General features: G+C 37.9%; 1 protein-coding gene across 7 annotated transcripts in view; it reads left to right on the forward strand.

The window, feature by feature from the left end:
* The window catches only part of LOC106050831 (potassium/sodium hyperpolarization-activated cyclic nucleotide-gated channel 4-like), a 279,493-nt gene that overhangs the window by 220,278 nt on the left and 32,784 nt on the right, over window positions 1-26,431 (forward strand). For 4 of the 7 annotated variants that reach the window (XM_056026988.1, XM_056026982.1, XM_056027003.1 and 1 more), the window contains exons 3-4: window positions 20,109-20,272; window positions 21,925-22,146. In XM_056026988.1, the coding sequence (XP_055882963.1) occupies window positions 20,109-20,272; window positions 21,925-22,146 (386 nt within the window). The remainder of the gene's footprint in view (window positions 1-20,108; window positions 20,273-21,924; window positions 22,147-26,431) is intronic. The other 3 variants (XM_056026997.1, XM_056027022.1, XM_056027013.1) reach the window with 1 other exon arrangement.

Raw genomic sequence — 26,431 nt, forward strand, 5'->3', positions numbered from 1 at the left:
AAGATATACACACATTGAAGATATACACACATTGAAGATATACACACATTGAAGATATACACACTATGAAGATATACACACTATGAAGATATACACACTGTGAAGATATACACACATTGAAGATATACACACTATGAAGATATACACACATTGAAGATATATACGTATTGAAGATGTACACACATGCGCATTAGTTGTAATCTTAAAGCTCTCAATTTTTTAAATAGTTTTTTTTTTTAAAAAGCTTCAATAGTGTCTAATTTTAGTAATTTTAGTATTTCACTGGTGTCATGTAACGTATAGCAGTTACTGGCACGAAGTGTTTTAGAGGTATATTTGCAGGTCAAGGTTACGCTTGTATGTTGTTGATAAGTATATTTAAAACGATGACGTTTTTTCTATAAGCTTTACAAATAGTTTGGACGTTGCTAGACAGGATCTAGAGGTAGTCAGTATTTAAAGACTGGCATATTCAGTTTCGAGTTTCAACGTTGATAGTAAATGTGTTTCATGAAATTGTTTTGTACATTGTGTACGAGGGATTCCTTGTTCCCGAATAAAAGCTTTGTATTCATTGTTGAAGGATCTCAGTTTTAAATTTATAGCTTACACTTGTCTCTCCGGCATCACGATATGATTTTGAGTGTTCAGTAATTGTTTCAAAGGAAAGAACTGTATAGAATTAGAACATGAGAAACGCATTGTCTGCTCAACACAATCTCATCGTAACATTAAGACATCGTTGTCATTTGGCACTCAAACCTATATCGGCACAACTGGATTTAAAGATAATGTCTCGTTCTAATTTAAACTTAATAGATTGCAAGATTTACGTGATCAGAGACAAGACATTTCCTTGACATAGGCAAAGAGATAATGTTAAGGTTATGGGTAATGGGCAAGGAGTCCACTGAGTTGATAGGCACGTAGCCCAATGAGTTGATAGGCACGTAGTCCACTGAGTTGATAGGCAAGTATACCACTGAGTTGATAGGCACGTAGTCCACTGAGTTGATAGGCAAGTAGCCCACAGAGTTGATAGGCAAGTAGTCCACTGAGTTGATAGGCAAGTAGTCCACTGAGTTGATAGGCAAGCAGTTCACTGAGTTGATAGGCAAGTAGTCCACTGAGTTGATAGGCAAGTAGTCCACTGAGTTGATAGGCAAGTAGTCCACTGAGTTGATAGGCAAGTAGTCCACTGAGTTGATAGGCAAGTAGTCCACTGAGTTGATAGGCACGTTGTCCACTGAGTTGATAGGCACGTTGTCCACTGAGTTGATAGGCAAGTAGTCCACTGAGCTGATAGGCAAGGAGTCCACTGAGTTGATAGGCACGTAGTCCACTGAGCTGATAGGCACGTAGTCCACTGAGTTGATAGGCAAGTAGTCCACTGAGCTGATAGGCACGTAGTCCACTGAGTTGATAGGCAAGTAGTCCACTGAGTTGATAGGCAAGTAGTCCACTGAGTTGATAGGCACGTAGTCCACTGAGTTGATAGGCAAGTAGTCCACTGAGTTGATAGGCAAGTAGTCCACTGAGTTGATAGGCAAGTAGTCCACTGAGTTGATAGGCACGTAGTCCACTGAGTTGATAGGCACGTAGTCCACTGAGTTGATAGGCAAGTAGTCCACTGAGTTGATAGACACGGAGTCCACTGAGTTGATAGACACGTAGTCCACTGAGTTGATAGGCAGTAGTCCACTGAGTTGATAGGCAAGAAGTCCGCTGAGTTGATAGGCAAGAAGTCCACTGAGTTGATAGGCAATTAGTCCACTGAGTTGATATGCAATTAGTCCACTAAGTTGATAGGCAAGTAGTCCATTGAGTTGATAGGCACGTAGTCCACTGAGTTGATAGGCACGTGGTCCACTGAGTTGATAGGCAAGTAGTCCACTGAGTTGATAGGCACGTTGTCCACTGAGTTGATAGGCAAGTAGTCCACTGAGCTGATAGGCAAGGAGTCCACTGAGTTGATAGGCACGTAGTCCACTGAGCTGATAGGCACGTAGTCCACTGAGTTGATAGGCAAGTAGTCCACTGAGCTGATAGGCACGTAGTCCACTGAGTTGATAGGCAAGTAGTCCACTGAGTTGATAGGCAAGTAGTCCACTGAGTTGATAGGCACGTAGTCCACTGAGTTGATAGGCAAGTAGTCCACTGAGTTGATAGGCAAGTAGTCCACTGAGTTGATAGGCAAGTAGTCCACTGAGTTGATAGGCACGTAGTCCACTGAGTTGATAGGCACGTAGTCCACTGAGTTGATAGGCAAGTAGTCCACTGAGTTGATAGACACGGAGTCCACTGAGTTGATAGACACGTAGTCCACTGAGTTGATAGGCAGTAGTCCACTGAGTTGATAGGCAAGAAGTCCACTGAGTTGATAGGCAAGAAGTCCACTGAGTTGATAGGCAATTAGTCCACTGAGTTGATATGCAATTAGTCCACTAAGTTGATAGGCAAGTAGTCCATTGAGTTGATAGGCACGTAGTCCACTGAGTTGATAGGCACGTGGTCCACTGAGTTGATAGGCAAGTAGTCCACTGACTTGATAGGCACGTAGTCCACTGAGTTGATAGGCACGTAGTCCACTGAGTTGATAGGCAAGCAGTCCACTGAGTTGATAGGCAAGTAGTCCACTGAGTTGTTAGGCACGTAGTCCACTGAGTTGATAGGCACGTAGTCCACTGAGTTGATAGGCAAGTAGTCCACTGAGTTGATAGGCAAGCAGTCCACTGAGTTGATAGGCACGTAGTCCACTGAGTTGATAGGCACGTAGTCTTCTGAGTTGATAGGCAAGTAGTCCACTGAGTTGATAGGCAGGTAGTCCACTGAGTTGATAGGCAAGCAGTCCACTGAGTTGATAGGCAAGTAGTCCACTGAGTTGATAGGCAAGTAGTCCACTGAGTTGATAGGCAAGCAGTCCACTGAGTTGATAGGCAAGTAGTCCACTGAGTTGATAGGCAAGGGGTCCACTGAGTTGATAACAAACAAATAAGGTGATAGCTTAAATTTATTTCAATCCTTATTCTTAAATAACTTCAGAACGCTACAAGTTCCTTTTGTGTCCCGATTATTTTGGCCCCTGCAAGTGTTCTTACAACAAATTAACGAACTCATTTGTCAATCAGCACTCCCGCATCTTGTCATTTCCATTTTGGTCTCTGAGACTCCCACATCTCGTGTCATTGTCTGCTGCCCGAGTCTCTTATCTCCACTCGGGGTCTCCATGCCCTTCCCACTGGACTCTACCTTCGACACCCTCACACACAGACGCGCGCACACACACAAGGGCCACTGTCCGAGTGCCTCCTTCCCCCGCCTCACCATTAAGCCAGACAAATAATTTGTTGTCAAACGATGAGGCAGTTTCTCTCTGAAGTACATGAGCTTCTCAGCGATATTAACACAGAATCACATAAAGACTGATCCATACATAAGCGGAACGAATCATATCAAGAAATGCTAACACACAAGCACACACACGCGAGAATGTGGTTTGATATCAGCCCATTGAAAATGTCATTGTTTCTTTTGAGTTTACTGCTTCTCTCACATCACACAACATGCCTACTTACCAAAATGTGTTTGAGGATCATCCGAACTGAAGACATGACGTGCCTTGCAATTTACAAAACTAGTTATTGTAACACTCTCATAGTTTCTGTTCACTCATTGTATTATATTCTATCACGTCATTGATCAAGATGACTCTGTCCCGCTCGTGTTTCGTTAGCTTTAACTCTTTTAACTCCTCGTGGCTTCTAAAGATCTTGTGTACAGAACAAGATTCCTATTTAATTGGAGTTGTCACCACTTCCTGCAAGAAAATGCCCGATGTGTGTGTTTGATTCTACTTTCAGCAGCTTCTAGGAGATCTAGTCAATTGATCAAAAAGTGCAATGTATAGAGATATATGAAAATCTGTTGGACCAAAGTATAACAAAAAAAAAACATTTATAAGTTACAGGCAAAAAAAAAAAAAAGAAAAACAAACACATAACTTCTCTGTTGTTTGTAGCTCTAGTAAAGGTCTTTGTATTACTTTGCTTCAGTATATATGCTTAGTTTATACCTAAACTAGAACTAGATTGTAACAAATCAAGTAGTTATGATATCTTGACTGTATATCTCAATCAGAAACCGGCAGACAATGGTTATGTCTGCCCTGGATGTGGCAAAGTATGAAGGTCGTAGCCACAGGGAATACCGCATTCCTAACTAATCTTTGGACTCCAAGACAAGATTTATTTTAATTATGTTTTAATCTGTTTAGTTGTATTTATGTTGTTCGTTCCTTTTGTGCAAATTTGTTAATTATTAATATAATAACTTACACAACATTTACCCTACCAAAATATGTATTTATTGAAACAACATTTACTCTAAGACAGTCTGTATTACCTATCGACTGATTACAGTGTGAGCATTACGATCACATTGCTTTACAGAAAAGTTGTTCTGTCGTACTTATGTATTATTTAAATGTGTTTTTTCGTGTCAATATTCCAAACTAAATGTATATAAGCATATAAAACATATAGATCTAAACAGCTATTTCAATGTCTTGATATTAAAATAACATTTTTTGACATTTAAATTAGTCTAAGATCTTTACTAAAAGGATTCGCATGAAAGAACCTAACTCGTAGAAGTGTCTCCATTCAAACTGTCTTCAAACAGCCTCCAGTGTCTCCAAACTGTCTCAGTTGAACACAATTAGAGGATGGTCTCTGTGAGAAGCTTAACAAAATCCCCGAGTCTGCACTGCACTGGCCTAGACCAACTCTCGTGTTGACAGTTACTTTTGGACAAGGCTTCACTTATTGTCTTTTCGTGTCCACGCATGTCTTTAAAGGCCTGGGAGAGATGTGGTTGGGGATGAGGGGGCGGATGTGACCATCGATCTACTCGTGTGTTTTATCCGCTCTGCTGTCTGTGTTTGCGTAGTTCTATACGTTCAGGGATTGCTAAGTCCCACCTGACTCGCACCCACCTCGCCTACATCCCATTCTTTAACAAGAGCTTAAAGTATTTTATGCAAGTTGAGTGACATCTTGTACTAGTTCTAGTGCTTAATGTTCCACACCTCCTTGGAGCTGCTGTTGGCCATTATCGCCCTCAGAAACACACGAAAAGGCGCTAATCATCAAAGGCGTTTTATGCTATTCCTTATCATCGAGAATCAATTCGACCCAATGTAAAGATTTCTGGGAATAAGATCATTTATCACTTTCAAATCTCTCTTATTATCTGGAATCTGGGAATTCGGAGTTCATTTAATTGATTCGTTCTCTCTGCAAATAATCGAGCACAGCGGGAAAAAAAAACAACAACAATGTATTCCATGTAAGGAAAACAATTTCAGTTTAGATATAATCTGCAGGAAGAACAATCTGGGTATTTTTGTCATTTATATTTGTGTTTCTTTACAGGAGGAACAACGGTCTGTTGGCATTAGACTTTTTTAAAATAGCCTAAACCCATTGTGTCCAAGTGTGAGCTATTGATGGATACAAAATAACTTAGATTAGCTTCATCGATTTTCTTTCTGAAAAATAAAAAACTAGGTCTACCGCCAGGGGCGCGCCCAATATTTCAATGTCTGAACTAGTGTTGTTCCAGGGCAATGAAAACATGGCCTATCAAAACGATCCTAATGCTAAGTGGCGCCCTGGGACTAACTTTAATTTTCTAATCATTGTGTTCAACGGTGGACTGGGATCAGCATTACCATTTTGTTGTTATATCTACTTTTATTGCTTAAACTTGCGCTACTGACAATCTCATCAGAGACATATTATGGGTTTGGAAAAAAAAAGTTCAACGGATTCTATGGCAAGCTGGTTAAAATATTTTGTGACAAGAACGATAACCCACTGCTATCATTTTCCCCACACAAATGCTACATAACAACATAAAAAAGAAGGATTGATTCAACCCGGGGGGGGGGGGGGGGGGTTTGTCGATTACTAAATAGAACCCCCAACCTTTATCAAGATTCAAACTCTAAACTCTTGAAGTCGACCACTCACTGTAACATTTATTGTGGTGAATCAAACCAACGTTTTCGTCTCCATTTGGAACCTTGGTTTAAAAATAGAAGCACATTAAAAAGGCTGGGTTTTTTTTTTAAGTGACAAAAAAAAAGTCGTTATTGAGTCTGTAAGTGAACATAGCTTGAGACCAGGTCGGACTGGCTATTTGGGCATTCGGGTCAAACGGGCCGGTAGGACCACAGTAGCTTAATCATCTTCATTTTTGAAATCACGTCTGTATTTCATCAAATTGTTAAAGGTTATATTGTATTCTCTTATAAATGGGGCCCTCTGATTGTTGTATTTAAAAGAATAATCTTATACAGACTGTACTTGGGCCTACTAATTTAATCTAACACATTTTCCGAAATAATGTAATAGCCTACATAAGTGCTACTAGATCTTGTAGGCTTCATCCTACATACTTAGTGATTAAAAAGCTACATAAGCCTTATATTACTTATAAGGATAGAGTGTTCACTGTGACGGTCTGCATAAATACAGCTATCGATAAATTATCAAACTTATCATAATGATTTTGAGAACTGGGAGACCTAGAATTGAATGTATAATATCAAACAATTTATGGGCCGGATGTTACAAATGCCCTGGCCGACTTTGACACCCAGTCAGCTCCTGCTTGAGACATAATGTAAGCTAGCTTAGAATTAAGGGAAGATAAGCAGGGAAATGGGACTCCACTTAAGAGGAACCCCAACAACTGAGTTTAAAAAAATTATCCGAATTTCGACGGGTCAGAAACTTTTATTTTTAATTGTAATTTTTATTTTTCGTGATTATACATGGTTATTTTCCCCATTTCTACCGATAATACTTCGAAAATTACTGTTTGCAACACGGTGTTGGTTAAGAAATGTCCTCTTGTAGCATATTCGCATATAGTTATAATGTTTTTTGTTTGGTGTAATGCACAAATTGTAAGACAAATTTCCTTACGGATAATAAAGATTATTATTATTATTATTATTATTATTACTATAAATGCAACCTCCGATTTTCCACAACAAAATATATTATATTTACAAAAATATTCATAATAAATTTTACTCCATATAAATGCAAATAAGATTAGATCTACAAGTAGACTACCCTAGTTCTTTCTTCTACATTTCGGCTTGCTTATAGATCTAAAAATGATGATTAATAAGTGAATTGTTATTCAAGCTTTCTGAAAAGTGTATGGGCCTCCACAAAAAGACAGCCCCGGGGCCTCCAATAACTTCGGCCTAAATCCAGCCCCTGGGGCCTCCAATAACTTCGGCCTAAATCCATCCCCTGGGTCTCCAATAACTTCGGCCTTTACATGTAAGCTTTTTCATCAAACTTTTTATCGAAATATATACTGTTCGACAATGCAGCAAGTGTTCCTGTTACAAAATGTTCGTCTGGAATCCGAGAGAAGCTGTAAAAGGAGGAGGGGGGGGGGGGGAAGGAGGGTTGCAAACGATAGCCTGTAACTAAGTGAGTACGATGAGAGACGCTTGAGGAATTGAACCGTGGCCCTGATAACGTGAGTCTATAATAATATAGTCCACCAATAGGTCGCTACTGGCGAACACGTCTTTTCTTTAGACTGCTCTATGTTGGGGGGCGGGGTCCCTTGGTGAAGTCGAAAAACAAAACAAATAGATGACGTCAGTCATAGAGAAACATACATACATCGATTACTCCTAAATCGAATATCGATCTCATTCCCTATTCTAATAACACTCTCTATAATGATACGTTGGCATATAAACCTTCAATTACAAATTTAACACAGGAAGGAAAAAAAAAAGAAGGCCCGTATGACGTCATCCAGCCCAGCTGGCCCAAACCAAGTGGTCATTCATTAAATTGATACAACTCCAGCCAGTGGCCAGAAAGAGGAGCCGAGCCAGAATCTGATCCCTTGCATTGTGTACCGAGACGTGTGGACCGGACGATCTTGGTCCACATAAGTCCGAGGAGGACGATTTCAGGAGTCTGTAGCGGACGTTAATTTTGACCAATCAACGTGAAGAGAAAAGAGACAGGGAAAACGTAAAGGGGAAAAATAAAATGGATTGAAAGGGGGGAGGAGGGGGAGTAAAAATAAATATATGGAGAATGAGAGAGAAAGAGAGAGAGAGAGAGAGAGAGATTAAATAAGGAAAGAGAGGCGTGATAGATGGACAGACGAAGTAAGAAATCTATGAGGAAGAACGCTAAGAGAGGTCTTATCCTATGCAAGAGAAATAGAGGAACATGTTTTTTTATATCTCAATATCGATCGAAACGTCATTTTGCATAGGCCCAATACAAAAGAGGACTTTAAATTGAAGAGATCTGTGCGCCGAATGCTCAAGACGTTTGGCCTGAAGTGAGCGTCCAGTCCAAGAAATTAGTTTAAATTTTTTTTTTTAGTCTATTCTTCTTTTTTTTTCTGTAAGATAAAATGTGGCCGTCTTATTGTATTTTGTTAAGTTTGGAATTTTAAACACTGCTGGTAGCATAGACACTTCAGAAGTTCAAAACCAAAAAGCGAATATGCCTGCGTTTAAGCGCATTCAAGTCGCTTCTCAATCTTGTTCATTTCCTAATGGGTGCGATGGATTCAATAGCTTATAATAACACCGTATGCTGATTGTATTTAATCTCGTAGAATGTGACAGTGTTCAATTTTGATATTTCAACTCCTCATGTATATTTGAAACTAGTCTCTGATGTGAGAATAATGAATAGAGATCTAATTATAGAAATCAGTACTAACCCAAACACCGATAACAGTAAACTCAGGTGTACCTCAAGGTACAGTCTTGGGTCCACTACTATTTTTAATTTACATAAATGATTTACCAAATTGCATTAGTTCAGGAACAAAAGTCAGATTATTTGCAGACGATTGCATAATATATAGAACAATAAAAACAACACAAGACACAGATATTTTACAAAGAGAATTAGATGAATTACAGAAATGGGAATCAAATTGGAGCATGTCTTTCCACCCAGAAAAATGTCAGTTGTTAAGAGTAACAAAAAAACTAAAACAAATTAATTCCACTTATCTTATTCATGGCAAACCAGTATCACAGACTAAAAACGAAAAATACCTAGGTGTTATAATAAATGAAAAACTATCATGGAATCCACATATTGATGAAACTACAAAAAAATCAAACAAAGCATTAGGATTTATTAAAAGAAATTTCTATAAATCAAATAAGAACATAAAACTAAAATGTTACTTAACCTTGGTTAGGCCAATAATAGAATATGCATCCTCCGTTTGGGACCCCTCAACTCAAGAAAACATTAAGAAACTGGAACAGACACAAAATAGAGCAGTGAGATTCATAACAAACGAATATTCACATTTGACTAGAGTAACACCTTTAGTAAAATCACTAAATTTAGAAAGCCTTCAGGACAGAAGGCTCAAAAGTAAAGTAGCAATCATACATAAAACACTGAACCATAATCTTCAAATACAAAAACAAAATTTAATAAAATACTCTGAAAGACACAAAGATAAAGGCACATTCCTCGTCCCATATGCTAGGACAAATTTGTACAAATACTCCTTCTTCCCTAGTGCTATTAGAGCATGGAATGGGTTGCCTGAGCTAGCCAGGAAAACCAGTGACTTGGCAGAATTTAAGTCATTGGTTAATATGCATGACTAAATGCATGACGCGTAGGACGTAATCATCTTCTTTTTTGAAGTAACGTCTGTATTATATAAGATAATCAAATTTCAACCCCCCCCCTCCCCTTTTGTTCTTCTTTCGTTAACAAAGTTTTGCCTTGCTTGTCTTTTATTGGTGCCCCATGTCCACTCTTTGCTCCAGTGAGATCTCGGACAATATGATGGAGGGTTTTTGTGTCATTTCTGCTTGCAGCTGCTTGTGCCTCTTGTCCCTTCTGTTCAATCCAGTCCCGTTTATCTTGCCGACAGCTTCTCTTTACTTTCAGATCTGCTTCCCTATAGGCTTCTTCCGCTAGGCTGCGATCCTGTGTTTCATTTTTCTGATCTCGTCTACATTTGGCCTCTTTCCTCTCATCTATCAATTTCCATGTTCTGTCTTGTATCCACCGTTCCTTGTATGAACCTCGCCTCCTTCCGATAACTTCTTCCGCGCACCCAATAGTGGTATCTTTGAAGTTGGCCCACTCTTCTTCAAGGGTCAATATATCTGCAAGAGCCTCAAAGCGGTTCGTTAGTTTCAATTGGAACTGTGCTGCAGTATTGCCGTCTTTAAGCTTCTCTACATTAAATGGGCGGGGTCGAAAGAAGAACAGGATGCAAGATGGGTAGAGCACTTTAAAGAGACCCTTAACCAACTGTCGCCAGACCTAACTTACATATTCAAGGACCCCTCTCCAGACAATGATCTCAAGGTCAAGACAGACCCAATAACTGCTGAGGAGGTTACCATGGCCATAGCAGTGCTAAAGAATAACAAAGCACCAGGACTAGACATGATATCAGCAGAAATGCAAAAATATGGGGGACAGTGCATTGTTAACAGAATGACTGATCTCTTAAATCTCTGTTGGCAAACTTCAAAAGTCCCAGAGGACTGGCAAAAGGGAGTGATTGTAAAGCTTCCAAAAAAGGGCAACTTGGCAGACTGCAACAACTGGAGGGGCATTACTCTCCTCTCTGTTCCAAGCAAAGTTTTCAGTACTGTTTTGTTGAGACGGCTTCAACAGTCTGTAGATGAAAGGCTCAGAGAAGAACAAGCAGGTTTCCGAAGAGGCAGATCATGTACAGAGCAGATTTTCGTTTTACGAAATATCATAGAACAAAGTCTTGAGTACCAACAACGGCTAACGATCAGTTTTGTGGACTTCAAAAAAGCGTTTGATAGTGTCCACCGAGAATCACTATGGAAAATAGTTAGAGAATACGGTATCCCAGAAAAATTCGTCCAGATCCTACGACACCTTTACAGTCAGTCTAGTTGCTGCATTAAAACAGAAGAGGGAACAACAGAGTTTTTTACAATTGAGACAGGTGTGAGACAGGGGTGCATCTTATCTCCCTTCCTTTTCCTCCTAGCCATCGACTACATAATGAGGAGAGCAATGAACCAGACTGCCTTTGGTATTCCATGGCATGAACAACTCCGATTGACGGACTTGGACTTTGCTGATGATGTTGCACTACTCGGGGCTACAAATAAATGCATTCAAGAAATGACGGAGAGCCTAGTCAGAGAGGCACCCAAAATTGGCCTCCGCATAAACTTGGATAAGACTAAAATTATGCGAGTTGGATATAAGGCAAAGGGTGTCCCCGTCAGACTTGGCGAGTCAAAGCTTGAAGAGCTGGACAAGTTCACGTACCTTGGCAGCATCATAACAAATGATGGAGATGCTTACCATCATGTAGCATGTCGAATAGGAAAGGCAGGGAGCATTTTCCAAAGGCTGCAGCCTATTTGGACTAGCCAAGCCATTGGACTCGAGACAAAAATACACCTTCTCAACACAATCGTCATTCCAACTGCTACATATGCATGTGAGACGTGGAAGTCATCTGTCAAAATTGAGAAAAGACTAAATGTGGCTCAACAGAGATGGCTGAGACGGATTTTGGGAGTCAGTTACACAGACCGGATCTCAAACAAGGAAATCCTATGCCGAACTGGGAGTCGAACACTTGGTGAGGTTGTGACTGAGCGTCGCATGAGGTTTGCGGGATATGTTCTACGTCAAAATGAATTACGCACACCAAGAGTTGCGATAACATGGAAGCCAAAACGAGGAAAGCGCAAACAGGGACGTCCTCGTATTACCTGGCGACACACCTTCATGGAGGACCTCAGAACAGTGGACACCAGGTGGGAGGAGGCTTCAGACATTGCCAGTCACAGATCATTATGGAGACAGCTTGCCGCCCAATGCGCCGAACGGCGCGGGAGGACCTAAGTCTAAGTCTAAGTCTCCCCTTTTGGGATCAATCCACAGCACATCACTGCACGTGTACGTTGGTAGAATGTTAGTCGTTCGTCAGATGATTCTACTTTGGTTATTTTTTGCAATGTTTAAAGGTTACTACCAAAATGTCTCCAAACTAAACCTTCACAAAACTTAGATATAATTAGTATACTTGGGCCATTAAGATGGACTCTTTAAATTTACACTATGACTACCATTACAATCCACTTCTTCTAGCGATATATACCACTATGAGTGGCACTATGCTGAACATTAGATTTGTTTAGAAATGTGCTCAAGATCAAATATTGCATAGCAGACGACATAGAAGGGAAAGCCATGTAGAGGTGGAAAAAATATCAATTCTGAAATGGTACACAGAACAATACTCTTGACTTTAACATAACCTCGTTTTCAGATCAAGGTAAATAAACGCGAAAAATGTCTATAATAACGGTTGTATGAAAAGTGAAGCGTAGATCATTTCATACAAACAAATTCATATTGATATATCAATTTAATCACTAGCCCAGTTCTGTGAAATAGTGAATATAAACTTCTAAGCTAATTATTCACTTTAGAACTTTAGTGAATACACTTTTTAAGGTAAAATTGTGAGAATCATGTTTAAATCAAATGTTCTTTCTAGGAATTAACTGTTTTATAACCACAAGTGTTTCTCTACCATTTCTCTCTTCAAGTCATTAAAAAGTCCTATTAAAAGGAAATGTCAAAGCATATACAATGTCCATGGCTAAAAGCGGCTAAATAAAGACTTAAAAAAGATGTTTCTCTCTAAAACTCCGGATGCGCCTCTCATTTTCAGCCTTGCTACTTCATCACCTCCGAGGGCGTCTCACTTCCTTACACCCCGGACACACCGATTGTAAAGAAAGTCGTTGATGCGAACACCAGCTATAAGTGATCGCTTCCACTTGATAATATCAGCTCCATCGATCTGCTGGGCCAGCGTTACGCGAAGCATCGGCCTGTTGCCTTGTCTAGGTGTCCGCTCCAGCGGCCCAGGCACAACAACATTAGTCACGCTTCATTGGATTCGACTGAGAGTTGCTTTCTAATCTTAGAATCCGTGTACCCCCCTACTCCCTTTATGACCCTATCGGAAGGGGGTGGGGCACTTGATGTTTAAACAACAATAGACGTGGCTTATAAAGAGAAGAATTTAAAAAAAAAGTGATGTGTGTGTGTGTGTGTATTGGTATAGATGAAAGGAACGAGGATCTGGTCCAATGTCCAAGCTGTACAGGGACAACAAGAAGCTCTGCTCTCTGGCCTCGACTGTGTTCTGTTGTGGTGTAGTAGCGAGTAAATATTCTCTTCAAATATTTGTTCACTGTTTTCGCGTATCTCGTGTATTATATCAAACCTGTACAAATGGCATATTTAACTTTAAAAAAAAATGTATCCTCCATAAATATAGAGTTAAACCTTTAGAATAGCTACAGCTTTTTCTAAAGTATCTAAAGAAATACTTAGGGCTTAGGACTTGTGACGTTGTAAAGAAGTCCTGTGCTAAATCATATCTAAGTGGCTGAAATACTAATACGTACTTTGGCTTCATCTGGAAGTACATAGAGATATAATTATTTGCCACGTATTAACAAGTGTGAAAGTTAAGGTTATTTTATTGTATAAACAAGATGTTAAAAATAGGGTTCTGATTCTTTCTTGTATATTGGAGAATCTAATTTTAGAGAAGCACGCTAAGTTTCAAGCTTCATGTCAAGTCTACTTTTGTGAAACTATTATTAAATGACGTTTTATTATTTGCTAATAGTAAGTAATAGTGTGCGATTTAACTTTTGATGATTTCTACTTGTAGAATTAAATTGTTTTATTTCGTAAAAACGAATTCTGCATTTTGTTCGTCAACGCAAAGATTGCTTGGCCCACTTTCAAATTAGGTCATCGGATTGAGCTTCTGGAAATTACCATGACGTTTAAACATTCAATTTCATTGCAACATTATAGAAAACAAAATTATTTATTTAACAAATTCAATAGTAAATAATGTTAGGACCGTTGGCCATACTCGCTTAGTGCAGGCTTCATCCAATCAAAATGCACTGGAGAGGATTCTTGTCATGCTAGTCGATGTCAGAAGATCGTTTGGACAAGATGAACACAGATACCTCTCCTACACACAGCTGCTCTACAGGACAACAACACGAGCACAAGGCCGTTGCGTGTCCAGGGTCCATCATCTCAAGCCTTATTAATATCTGAAGACTGGGTCCAGTTTGTCCAAGTCAATAAATTATTGCTAGCATGAGTTGACTTCTGACCTTTAGAGGTGTTTTCTTTTCTGTTAGAATTTTTTCCCCTCAGTAGAACCACTTTATTCAAGCCTGGTATCCCACGGTACACATACATAACAGACATAGCAAACTTTGCCAAGATATACAGGCATTGCGATGTCACACGAATTGCACACAGATATTTTAAAGCATACATACACATATAAAAATAGTTGCAGACATTAGCACGAGACACCAAGACAGAGAAATTATGAAAATACACATTTATAAGATACACACACATATGCAAGATTTACTGGCATGTAGAAAACACATATATTGCCAGGATTTACAGAACATCAAAATTATGAGCAGACATAATTTCGACATACAGACATAACTAAGACATACATACATACATTAACAAGTCATACAGACATTACTAACACATACGGACATTTCCAATATTAAATGATTGTGTTTCAAATAATCAAGGCTCTTTAACTTTTTAATTGATCATGCTTTCCTTTGAACTCATTTTCTATTCATCTCTTCAAAGGTTGGTTATGCTTACCACATTACATCTTAGTCATTCATTGACTATATAAACAGATCTTGGTCATTCATTAACTATATAAACAGATGACTTGGACCAACCACTAGAGGCCTCTAGGGAAACTTGACCTTTGTTGAATGTTGTATGTCTTTGGTGAACATCTAAAAAAGATTAACCTTTACACGCATGACTGACTTAGCCGATGGTCATTCTCTGGCAATCTCATTTATAATGAATAAATAAATCATGAATTGATCAATTCGTGTGTTAATTAATTTACGCGGTGAGTGTGCCGGACATGTTTTAATACGCGAGTCCATATCCAAAACACACACACTCACACACACACACAAACACACAGTCACACACACACACACAAACACACAATCACACATTGCAGTACAGTGACACAGCAGCAGAAATAAAACGTTTTCCTATTGGCTCATAATTCCCCGGTATCGATTTGAAAATAATCGTGTCGTGTCTCATTCAAACGGAACTTGTGCTACATCGAGCACATTGGAGCGATTACACAAAAATAAAATACCAACTAGACCTAAACATTCTGAGATCACACGCTATAGTTGACATTGTCTCATGGTTAGGTTTTTTAGTGAATGTTATGTAAATGTTGAGTACTCCTTGCAATGTGGATGATTCTCTTTTAATTACAGTCTCTCCATCAGAGCAGATTTAAACACATGTTTCAAGCTGATATTCTTCTCCCAAGAAAGGTCACGTGACTTTACAGAAATCTTGTTATTCTTGCCGAAAACATTGAGTCCATAGTTTCTCTAGATCTAGTTAGTCAAGTCTTCTTCAGCTTACAAAACAAAAAAGAATATTGGAAGCTGTGGTGATAAGACTCTACTATCCAACGACATTTACATTCACCTATTCCTTTGTCTGTTGGGGCTGTACACAAGATCTGTTGATCGTCTTTCTCCATTCCTTTGTCTGTTGGGGCTGTACACAAGATCTGTTGATCGTCTTTCTCCATTCCTTTGTCTGTTGGGGCTGTACACAAGATCTGTTGATCGTCTTTCTCCATTCCTTTGTCTGTTGGGGCTGTACACAAGATCTGTTGATCGTCTTTCTCCATTCCTTTGTCTGTTGGGGCTGTACACAAGATCTGTTGATCGTCTTTCTCCATTCCTTTGTCTGTTGGGGCTGTACACAAGATCTGTTGATCGTCTTTCTCCATTCCTTTGTCTGTTGGGGCTGTACACAAGATCTGTTGATCGTCTTTCTCCATTCCTTTGTCTGTTGGGGCTGTACACAAGATCTGTTGATCGTCTTTCTCCATTCCTTTGTCTGTTGGGGCTGTACACAAGATCTGTTGATCGTCTTTCTCCATTCCTTTGTCTGTTGGGGCTGTACACAAGATCTGTTGATCGTCTTTCTCCATTCCTTTGTCTGTTGGGGCTGTACACAAGATCTGTTGATCGTCTTTCTCCATTCCTTTGTCTGTTGGGGCTGTACACAAGATCTGTTGATCGTCTTTCTCCATTCCTTTGTCTGTTGGGGCTGTACACAAGATCTGTTGATCGTCTTTCTCCATTCCTTTGTCTGTTGGGGCTGTACACAAGATCTGTTGATCGTCTTTCTCCATTCCTTTGTCTGTTGGGGCTGTACACAAGATCTGTTGATCGTCTTTCTCCATTCCTTTGTCTGTTGGGGCTGTACACAAGATCTGTTGATCGTCTTTCTCCATTCCTTTGTCTGTTGGGGCTGTACACAAGATCTGTTGATCGTCTTTCTCCATTCCTTTGTCTGTTGGGGCTGTACACAAGATCTGTTGATCGTCTTTCTCCATTCCTTTGTCTGTTGGGGCTGTACACAAGATCTGTTGATCGTCTTTCTCCATTCCTTTGTCTGTTGGGGCTGTACAAAAGATCTGTTGATCGTCTTTCTCCATTCCTTTGTCTGTTGGGGCTGTACACAAGATCTGTTGATCGTCTTTCTCCATTCCTTTGTCTGTTGGGGCTGTACACAAGATCTGTTGATCGTCTTTCTCCATTCCTGTCTGTGCTTTGTCTTGACTAGAATTTCGTTCAATGAAACTCATACAGGAAGGCATTCACAAAATATTATCGGTGGAGCGTATTGGGGGTAGTAGCTGATTTAATATTCTGTCTTTACTTTATATCAATATCGGAATAGGTAACATGCTGGGGATACCAAAGCAACTGTCACGGTACCGATTGATTAAATGTATTCTAATTGTACTGCCCATCGGTATCAACCAAAGCATTTTTGTTTGAGTTAATGTCTGAGTGACAAAGTGTTTATTTTGTTGCAAATAATGTCTGAGGTTCCAATATCAGATCGATATTTCAGAATGTTTCAGAGTGTCATTCAGGGCCGTCTGTCGTCATTCATTCACTCCACATGTTTGTATTTCCAAATGTGCTCTGAATATCCAGGTCTTCCATTTATCACTTTCGTCTGTTTCAAATATTAATTTCTGTACATTTAATAACAACCAAATTATTTTTAAAAAATATTTGATTCATGTACAGTCATCGACTATGAATAATTATGCAAAATTTCAACTTGATCCGAGAATAGGAAGTGGGAGAAAAAAAACGTGTACAGAACGTAAAAGGGGGCGTAACTCAATATATACAATAATATATCTCAATAAGTAGCATTTATTTCCATTTTTCGATACAAACACAATATTAATTACCAATAATTGATCAAATAATTTGTTGATTTGTTTTTATTGATTCATATTTTGTTAGGCACAACAAAAGTGAGAAGTTTCAACTTGATCCGACAAGGGGAGACAAATAACGTGTATAAACAATGATGCCAGAAAGACAAACAGTCAAGTACTATAAGCTTTGTAAAAATAATTTACACAAACTCCACAGTTTGTAGCATTCCGTAAAATAACCAGCATCCCAGAATACCTGCTATGGTGTGTCACATGATAATAGCAGACAATCGAGGAAAATGTAAGGACCACTACTCACTGTACTGATGAAGAAAGCTTCGTTGAACCTTTGTCCGCAGACAGGGATAAACTCTATTATCTCCAGCTTATGTAACACTGAGAGTCTCTCTTCAACAGTACACCTAGAGGTATCCCACGGTTTACTGCGCTGAATTATTGATATATTGCTTTGACTGTTGGGTGGGCGGAATACAATATAAGTATAAAAAAAGGAGTCCAAGCATGACGTCTACTCGTGGATCTTTCAGACAATGGAATTAGAGACTTTTTCTGGTTGGTTGTGTCTGCGTGTACAATTCTGTTCAGACACAATTTAATGATATCGAAATCATACACACAAAAACAGACGCACACAGAATTTGTAAACAAGCAATGTGACTGACCATTGAATCAGTATATAGTCAAAAGTTCTTCAAGTTTAATTGAAATGTAAACTGTTGAGTCTTATGTAAAGGCAAGCTTTAACCACGTAAGGCGAGATAAGAGGTACTGCTACATGAAAGTAATATCCACATTCATATCATTAATCCTACAAAACTAAAAGAGCCGAAATGTAATGTCTTGGCGTCACGTAATGTATGCGTCAAGGCCTCATTGTTTGAGTAAATAAGATGGTTACGGCAAATTAGCTTTGAAAAAATACGATACTTGCTCATACTGCTATCAGTGGACACGTGGATCTATTGTACTCAAAAATAGATTTCGAATTATTTCTCAGAGACACTTCTTTTAGCAATACTTTTTTATATCAGGGGAAGATAATAAGTGGGGTCATTCAGTCGGTCAAAATAAGTCTTTGCTAGAAATGAAGTCTAATTTTGTGAATCTACTATTGAAATTCACTTGCATCATGTGTGTTTATAGTGTTTGCTTAATGTTTCCATGATTTCTGTTGATGGAATGTTACTCCCCTTTCAGTAACTCACATAATATTGTATATTTCCCCCCTTTTAGATTAAGCTCATGGATTGGGGACACTATCGGTGAGCCAAGATGGCTAATTAATTTAAAGAAGCTAGTTATTTGTTTATATTATGAAAGTGGTGTCATTTCATTTCAAGTATCTATCGTAACATGGTGGCAGCGGTGTACACATCTAACAAAGGTAAACGATAACCTAGAGAAACTTAAAGGAAATACAAGATCAGTTGCTAAAATAGCAAGATTAACAGATATTGCCCAGTGCAGCAACAACTGCTGCAAACAGGCAATATGGCATATTGGAAAAGATTCAGAAGAGACTGGGATAACTATGAAAAGGCCACGAAACTCACAAGAGACAGAAGATATATGTGTAGCAACACTAATGACCATAATTGGGAGTGAGGCATTTCATTTGGAAAAGGGCAGGAGATGAATGTGGTTTTGAAGAGTTTTCTTGAAAAGTTCTTCATCGGGATCAAAAGAGATTTATTTCGTAAGGAGGAAATCTGTACCGTATCTACGGCGAAGGGTGGAATTCGGATCTTAAGATATGGTCCTTCTCTATGTAAATATCAACACTATTGCCTAGTAACACATTGTTTAAATTTTTCGTTGAATAAGTTATGTTAATTTGCATAATTGGAAGAAAAAACATTAACTAAATATCTAATCATCTTTACTGAAAAGCTATAGAGAGACGGACAATATGAAACATTCACGATTGGCATCTGAAGAATATAAAGTTCAGAAACAAGAAGCTTCAATTGTTTGTAAACTTTCATTCACTAGCATGCATTGTTTTCCTGGGGATGGCACGTAACGTTATACAATTTGACTGCATCACAAAGTGTGACCATCTTGAAGTATTTCGTAGCATAAGAGTGCTATAGATGTTATTTATTGATGTCTCCTATCTATCTGGCATTTATGATTTAGTTCTGTGGTGACCTAAGAGGGATGGGAGTGCAGGACTAGGTGGGGGTCACCAAGAAAATGTGCTTCAATATTTTTATTATATATTTAATTAAATCTACATCTGCGCCTGTTAATACGACCAGATGGGGGGGGGGGGGGTAACCAGAATATTATTATTTTTTAATACGGTCAAATTCATAAAGATTCATTCCTAATTTTTTGGAAAGCATAACAAAAATAAGTCATTAAAGCAATAGGTACTAATAATAATGTCAATAAAATAGATGCCATGAACATCATTGTCGCGAGACAAAGGACGACGAGATATTCCTTAATTAGTTTCCCCTACGTTTAGATTGTAATCCATTACCTGAATGTTGAATAAACTTAAATACAAGTCACTTTTACAACATCTGATCCTCTTTCTCTTCACTTGTTCACTACTTACAAAACGTAGTGACTAAAGGGTAGTAGGTTGACTAGCTTGATTGTTTTAGAATTAACTATTTGTCTTTGTATTTGTCCAACAGATTCTACTGGGATCTCTTTATGTTAGTTCTACTGATCGCCAACCTGATCATCCTTCCAGTGGCCATCTCGTTCTTCAATGATGACCTCAGTACTCACTGGATAGTCTTTAATTGTATATCAGACACTGTGTTCTTCTTGGATATAGTCATCAACTTCAGAACAGGTAAGCTGTAATAGTTTTTAAACTACTGCAGTCAACTTAAATACTTTGGAAAAACTAAACAGTCAAGCAAGGCAGCCGTCTCTCTACAATCATCAACCCTTCCTTCTCCCCTCATTTCAGTATCATTTAGAATTTAAATTAACCTCTAACCTTTGGTGATTCAAATGTGCGCTGATTCTTATACTTTTCATATATCGTTCCTATGGAAATAACTTATTACATTCCTGGCAGCGGCGGACCGAGTGTCAAAATCGGCCCGGGCATTTCTATAAAATTCGGCCCACAAATTCTCTATCATGTGATGGGCATCCATGTCTAGGTGTATCGGTCCTTGAAAATCATTGTTAAGTTTGATAATGTATCGATATGTGAACAGTGAACTCTATATCTTAATAAGCAATACAGCGTCTTTTTAAATCAGCAATTATGTAGGCCCTAAAAAGATGAAGCCTACTAGTAGCACTGTATACATTCTACATTTTATTTTCGGAAAATGTGTTCGATTAAAATAGTATTACACTGTAATGTTTGTGAAAGTTTTTTTTATTTAAACACGACGCTCAGAGGGCCTTTTATACAGATAATAATAATAACATAAAAAGAATATTATAATACCTTTGACAATTTGATATGTGCCGTAGTGGCTTCGATCAGGGCATTTCGGTGGCCCTACCGGCCCATATGGGTACCGGCCCACCGGGCATTTGCCCAAATGCCCATATAGCCAGTCCGCCCCTGATTCCTGGTAACTTTTGGATAGCAAACTCATCTTTTTTTTACAATTCCTCTATTCAACTTGCAAATTCTTCATCGGTGAAACATGGAACCTGGACACAGATGTTGAAAACGGCTGTATCGATTTTCCTAGAAATTTGACAGTTGATTTAAATCTTTGGGAAAAGAATGACTAGCTAAGTGGTCACACTGGGAAAACTCTGGTTTGACCGTTATGATTTTTTAAAACATAATAATCTAATAATTCCATTTGGTCGGGAGTATATCTTGAACACAGCCAGTGTTTTGTCATGTGGGAAACGTGGTCGAGAGGCTAAGTGCGCTTGAACTGGTTCGACACCCGACTCGGGCAGAGTTGTGTTTACTGAGCGTTACTGAACATTCTCCTAGATATCCTGGATTCTGGATCTATTAGTCTTAGCATTATATACTCTAAGTAAATGGTTTACTTTTTTTTTATTTTGGAGGCGGGGGAAATTGGGACAGGGGGAAAAAGCGGAATTTTTTGTTTTATTTCTCATTCATTTATTATTAACAGAAAAAATAATGGCTGTATAAAGGAGGAATTGTCTTTAAAAAAAATATTTTTTTTTACAAAGCTTATATCAACGCCGGGGTCCGGGATTCACATCCTAGTGAAGACTGGGATTTTCAAATTCGGAATCTTCGGGCGCATCTGAGTCCACCCAGCTCTAATGGGTACCTGGCTTTACTTGGGGAAAAGTAAAGGCGGTTGGACTTTGTGCTGGCCACATAAGACCTTCGTTAACCGTAGGCCACAGAAACAGATGACCTATACATCATCTGCAATATATACTACAAGGTCTGAAAGGGGAAAATAGATTATTGTTGTTGTTGCTATTGTCTTTTAATGCACATCTATGAGTTTGTTTGTTTGCTTGTTTGTTTCTCCCAAGGCATCATCCTGAACGACTACGCAGACGAGATCATCCTAGACCCGAAGCTGATCGCCAGACAGTACATCCGGACCTGGTTCTTTCTGGACTTGCTCAGCAGCGTACCCATGGATTACATCTTTCTTATGTGGGACTCTGAGGCCGACTTCAACCAGTTGTTCCATGCAGGTAACAACAAAAACAACAACAATTGGAAGCAGGAGACACCGGCGTACTGGCAAGGTGATCATTCTCGCCTGGGAACCAAACCTAAGTATCCGCTTCCCCCGCCCCTCCCCCCTCATTTAAAAAAAGTAATCTCTTATCCAGGAAAAAAAAATGTTTGGTCTCTATATATCTTTCTTTCTCCATTTTTATCTATTTTGTGCTTAATATCTCTTTCAGACACATGCAAAAAAAAAAATAATAATAATGAAATCAATGAAAATGTCTAATTTGGCCAGATTGTAAATCGTCATGAAAGGAACACTTTTCTAATAGTTCACCGCATGAGTCAAATCAATTTGTACTTCCACCAACACCGCCTCCTTGGCTTCTTTGTTCATTGATTGGACGGTGAATAAGTTTTTAACCAACGCTAGTTTTTATTAACTTTACAACCATTTCGTTAGAGGTCATCTATACTATAGCGAAAGGGGCCTATTGGATTATTTTTGGGCACGAAATAAAAAGAAGAAAGGTAGCTGGGTTGTAGTTGTTTTTTTTTTATGATTTCTGTTGACTGTAAATGAAGTTTGAAGTGCAAATAATTGAATTGACGAATAGTTTCGAGTAAGAATTGGTCATTTTTAGAAAGACTTAAAATGCTTTGTACAAAAAAAAAAGTTACATCCTTTAATGCTTATTACAAGAAAAACTCAGGGGAGTGATCAAACTTAGTACTAAATAATTAAATTAATTCTTTGAGTGTTGGTCATTGTAAATAAAGTTAATCATGAATCCAAAACTCAATTTAACACTCCCCCTTGTCCAGTAGAATCTCAAAGTCTAGTCTTGCATGCTTCCTACTCTATGAGTGGACACTATCCACAGATGTAACCATATAACGTATAGAGAACACATAAATAAACCTCTCTTGGCTCTGCGCTTAAACCTAGTTGAACTCACGAACTTGTTATGATACTTTATCAAATAGAGAAGAAACTGATTCCTAGAAGATAGTGCGCCGTCTTCTTTTTTCTGCTACTTCTTCACCGTCGTCTCAACAAAGAAGCAAGGCTTGAGTTTTTTCTTTTCCCTCAATGACCAACGAAAGCTAAACATTTTTGAATGAAGTGGTTGCCTGCGCGACACACCAATATTAGACACCTATTGTGTGTAAGGATCACCATGTTTCGTGGTCACGTGTCCATGCATGGTACACAAAGCAGTTCTGGTTGTGTGGTTTCGTCAATGGGCGTTACCTTCGCCTGATAATGTACACTCTATATTTAATTGAACGAGTCCGAACTGAGCAATGTTATAATTGATACTATTATGTTCAATTTCATGAATCTTAGACACGCCAAAATGACTTTGAAGAAAAAAACAACTTGCAAAGTCAGAATATTAAATTCAAATTTACTTATACTCAGACACAAGTCTTGGAGACCATCAAAACTTATGTACGCCTATTTATTACACACAAAAACATTTAAAAAAAACACAGGACTTATTTTGCATGTGTCAGCAGTTTAAAGATCATATTGTAATTCTCGTGTCAGCGGCGTCACCCTTTCGTGCTTCTACCCACCTATGATGTATATGCTGTTCTTAAAACTACTAACATTTTCCTTTTCTTATTCTCGACTTCTATTTGGGTCACGACTGATTGGTTGGGTCACGACTGATTGGTTGGGTCACGACTGATTGGTTGGGTCACGACTGATTGGTTGGGTCACGAGACTGACGATGTTATTACACTGTCTATCAATCTGCTTAGTTTTAATCTGGGCAACAATTCTGTTTTGTCTAAACATTAAACACTTTCCTTTAGGACATTAGTATATTTTCAAATATAGTGACATTTGTTAAACATTAAACACTTTCCTTTAGGACAGTATTATATTTTCAAATATAGTGACATTTGTTAAACATTAAACACTTTCCTTTAGGACATTAGTATATTTTCAAATATAGTGACATTTTTTTAACACTGGCTGATCTGCTATACATAGTCTGTAGCTACATCATGGTGCTACTAGGTTTTCTATTATTTAGAATTTTAACTTGATAGATATTGTGTATTGATCTTCATAGAAATATCTCTTTTTCTTTCAATTTCTTTGCTCTGTCGTCTCTCCAGTTTAGAAACGTTTGACCAGAAATAGTTGCGAGCTATTGAAAAAGTGGAGAGGGCTGTTTTGATTGGATCCTTTTTAACTCTTCTGTACATTCTTTAGTTTTTTGTTCTGATTCTCTCTTTTTTTTTCCCGGAGAAGTTTGAAGTGTCTGTACAGTGTCCATACATGTCTGGATCTCAGCTTCCTTTTTATATATGATGCATCCAAACATGTCCTTGAGACTCACTGAAGTGTTTCTGTCCAATATTGAAGTTTCTGTGCATTGATGACAAGTATTGAATAGATGCTACACAAAAGTAAATAGATAATAGCGCCTTGACTCGTTATATTGAATATAATAATGTTACACATGTTGCGAAGAAAGATATTGATATATTCTTCGTAAAATATCCAAAGACAAAATCGTGGTAAATATAAAGTTTATCTCAATTTTACAAAAGTATTTAATTACATAGATCGGATTTGAGAAGTTTTACTTTCTATTATAGAACTTTAAAAATATTACATAGATTGCAAAAATAGCTTCATACTCATACTCTCTCTCTCTCTCTCTCTCTCTCTCTCTCGTTAGCATATATATTTGTCATAGTACTAAAAATTGTCCATTAAGTTCTATGGTTATCCAGTGTCCGTCATTCTTTATAAGAGCACGTTGTAGACAGTAAAATGCTACGCGAGTTTTAAAGGAGATATTCTTGTACTATTAAATTGGGTATTTGTGAACTATGTGAGATACAGTGTTTATAAACATCTTGCATATGTGCTCAAAGATATGCATTTAGGTCTAGGAAATAGTAGCCATATTTTTTTCTATTTGCAAGTTTTTAATATTTTCTTATTTATTCTATTTTATTTATTTAAGAATGCTGTTTTAAACTTTAAACAAAATGTATTTCTCGTCACCTTTTAATTTATTTGCACACAATTTCTAAACTAATTTTTTTCTAAAACCTTCATTAAAAATTGTGTTTCTCCCTCCGTTCGATACTAAAATATAATATTTTGTAATGGTTAATTTAAACAAAAAAAAGATAATACAAAGAAAACAATTTTTTTTTTAAATTGCCAAATTCCTGAATATAAATTTGGATTTTAAAAAAGTAAAACTGGTATGACAGTATCACAAATTTGTTCACGTGAAACTGACCCGTGGAGACACAGCCAAGTGACTCGGTCTGTCACGTCTGTGAAACATTTTGAGGAGAATGGTCGCCTTGCCGACGGTACTGTACAATCTCATCATCACCATCATCTTCCCTTTCCCTAGTCTCCAACGACTCCCTCCCCCTCCACATCGGTCTCATCGGCATTCTTCGTGTGAGCACAATATTTTGTTTCGTCTTTATTTTTTCATTTCAGTTCTTCTACTGATCACACTTTTTAGTTTCCCACATCCTTTGACATTTTCCTCAACAAAATAAAATGTAGTTTTTATTTTATTTTATTTTTTTTTTGTTTTTTGTTGTTTTTTTTTTCATTTCCCCTAGTCGTCGTTAGTGGGCGTGTTTTTTTTTTCTTTTTAAAAAGTCAAACCAATATCATTTACATTTTTACGGACAAATTATTAATCTAATGTTTTTAATTCCGAAAACCCCAAAATTAATTTTATGCGTCAGTTCTCTAATATTTTTTTTCAAACATGAAACCCGTTATTTGCTTCATTATTTTATGTATAAATTACATCGTGATGCTACAAATAATTACACACAAAATTAAACGGAACAACTTTTAAAACTTTCAATGTCTAAAACGAAGTTTTAAAATAATTTCAGAAACTTCTGTAGTAAAAATATTTTTCAATAACCAACAGTCAGCGATCCCACTCACAGGGCCGGTCTTAGGTCACTGCAGCCTATGCGGCCGCAGTGGGCCCCGCGCTTTCATAGGCGTAAATTATTATATTAAACCATATAATTTAATATTAAAGGGTTCTTAGAATTCTGAAATTATCAAATATAAGAAAAAGTCATAAAAAATCTAATGAAATTATTAAAAACTTCTAAAAACTGATGCAAATCTCCTTAAAACAGACAAAATTGTCATTTCGGGGTGTCGTTCAATATGGAAAACGCCAGTCCTACTCGCTATTTAAAAAAAAAAACGGCATTGTCAGCGTTCATTTAATAAAAATGTAATAATAAGCCGAATTTTAACCAAAACAGGAAGTTCTAATACTTAATTTACTTTAATAGTCACTGGCATACAAATATAGATTTATATCTATT

Source organism: Biomphalaria glabrata, chromosome 1 (assembly GCF_947242115.1).
Source record: "Biomphalaria glabrata chromosome 1, xgBioGlab47.1, whole genome shotgun sequence".
NCBI classification, from domain to species: Eukaryota; Metazoa; Mollusca; class Gastropoda; family Planorbidae; genus Biomphalaria; species Biomphalaria glabrata.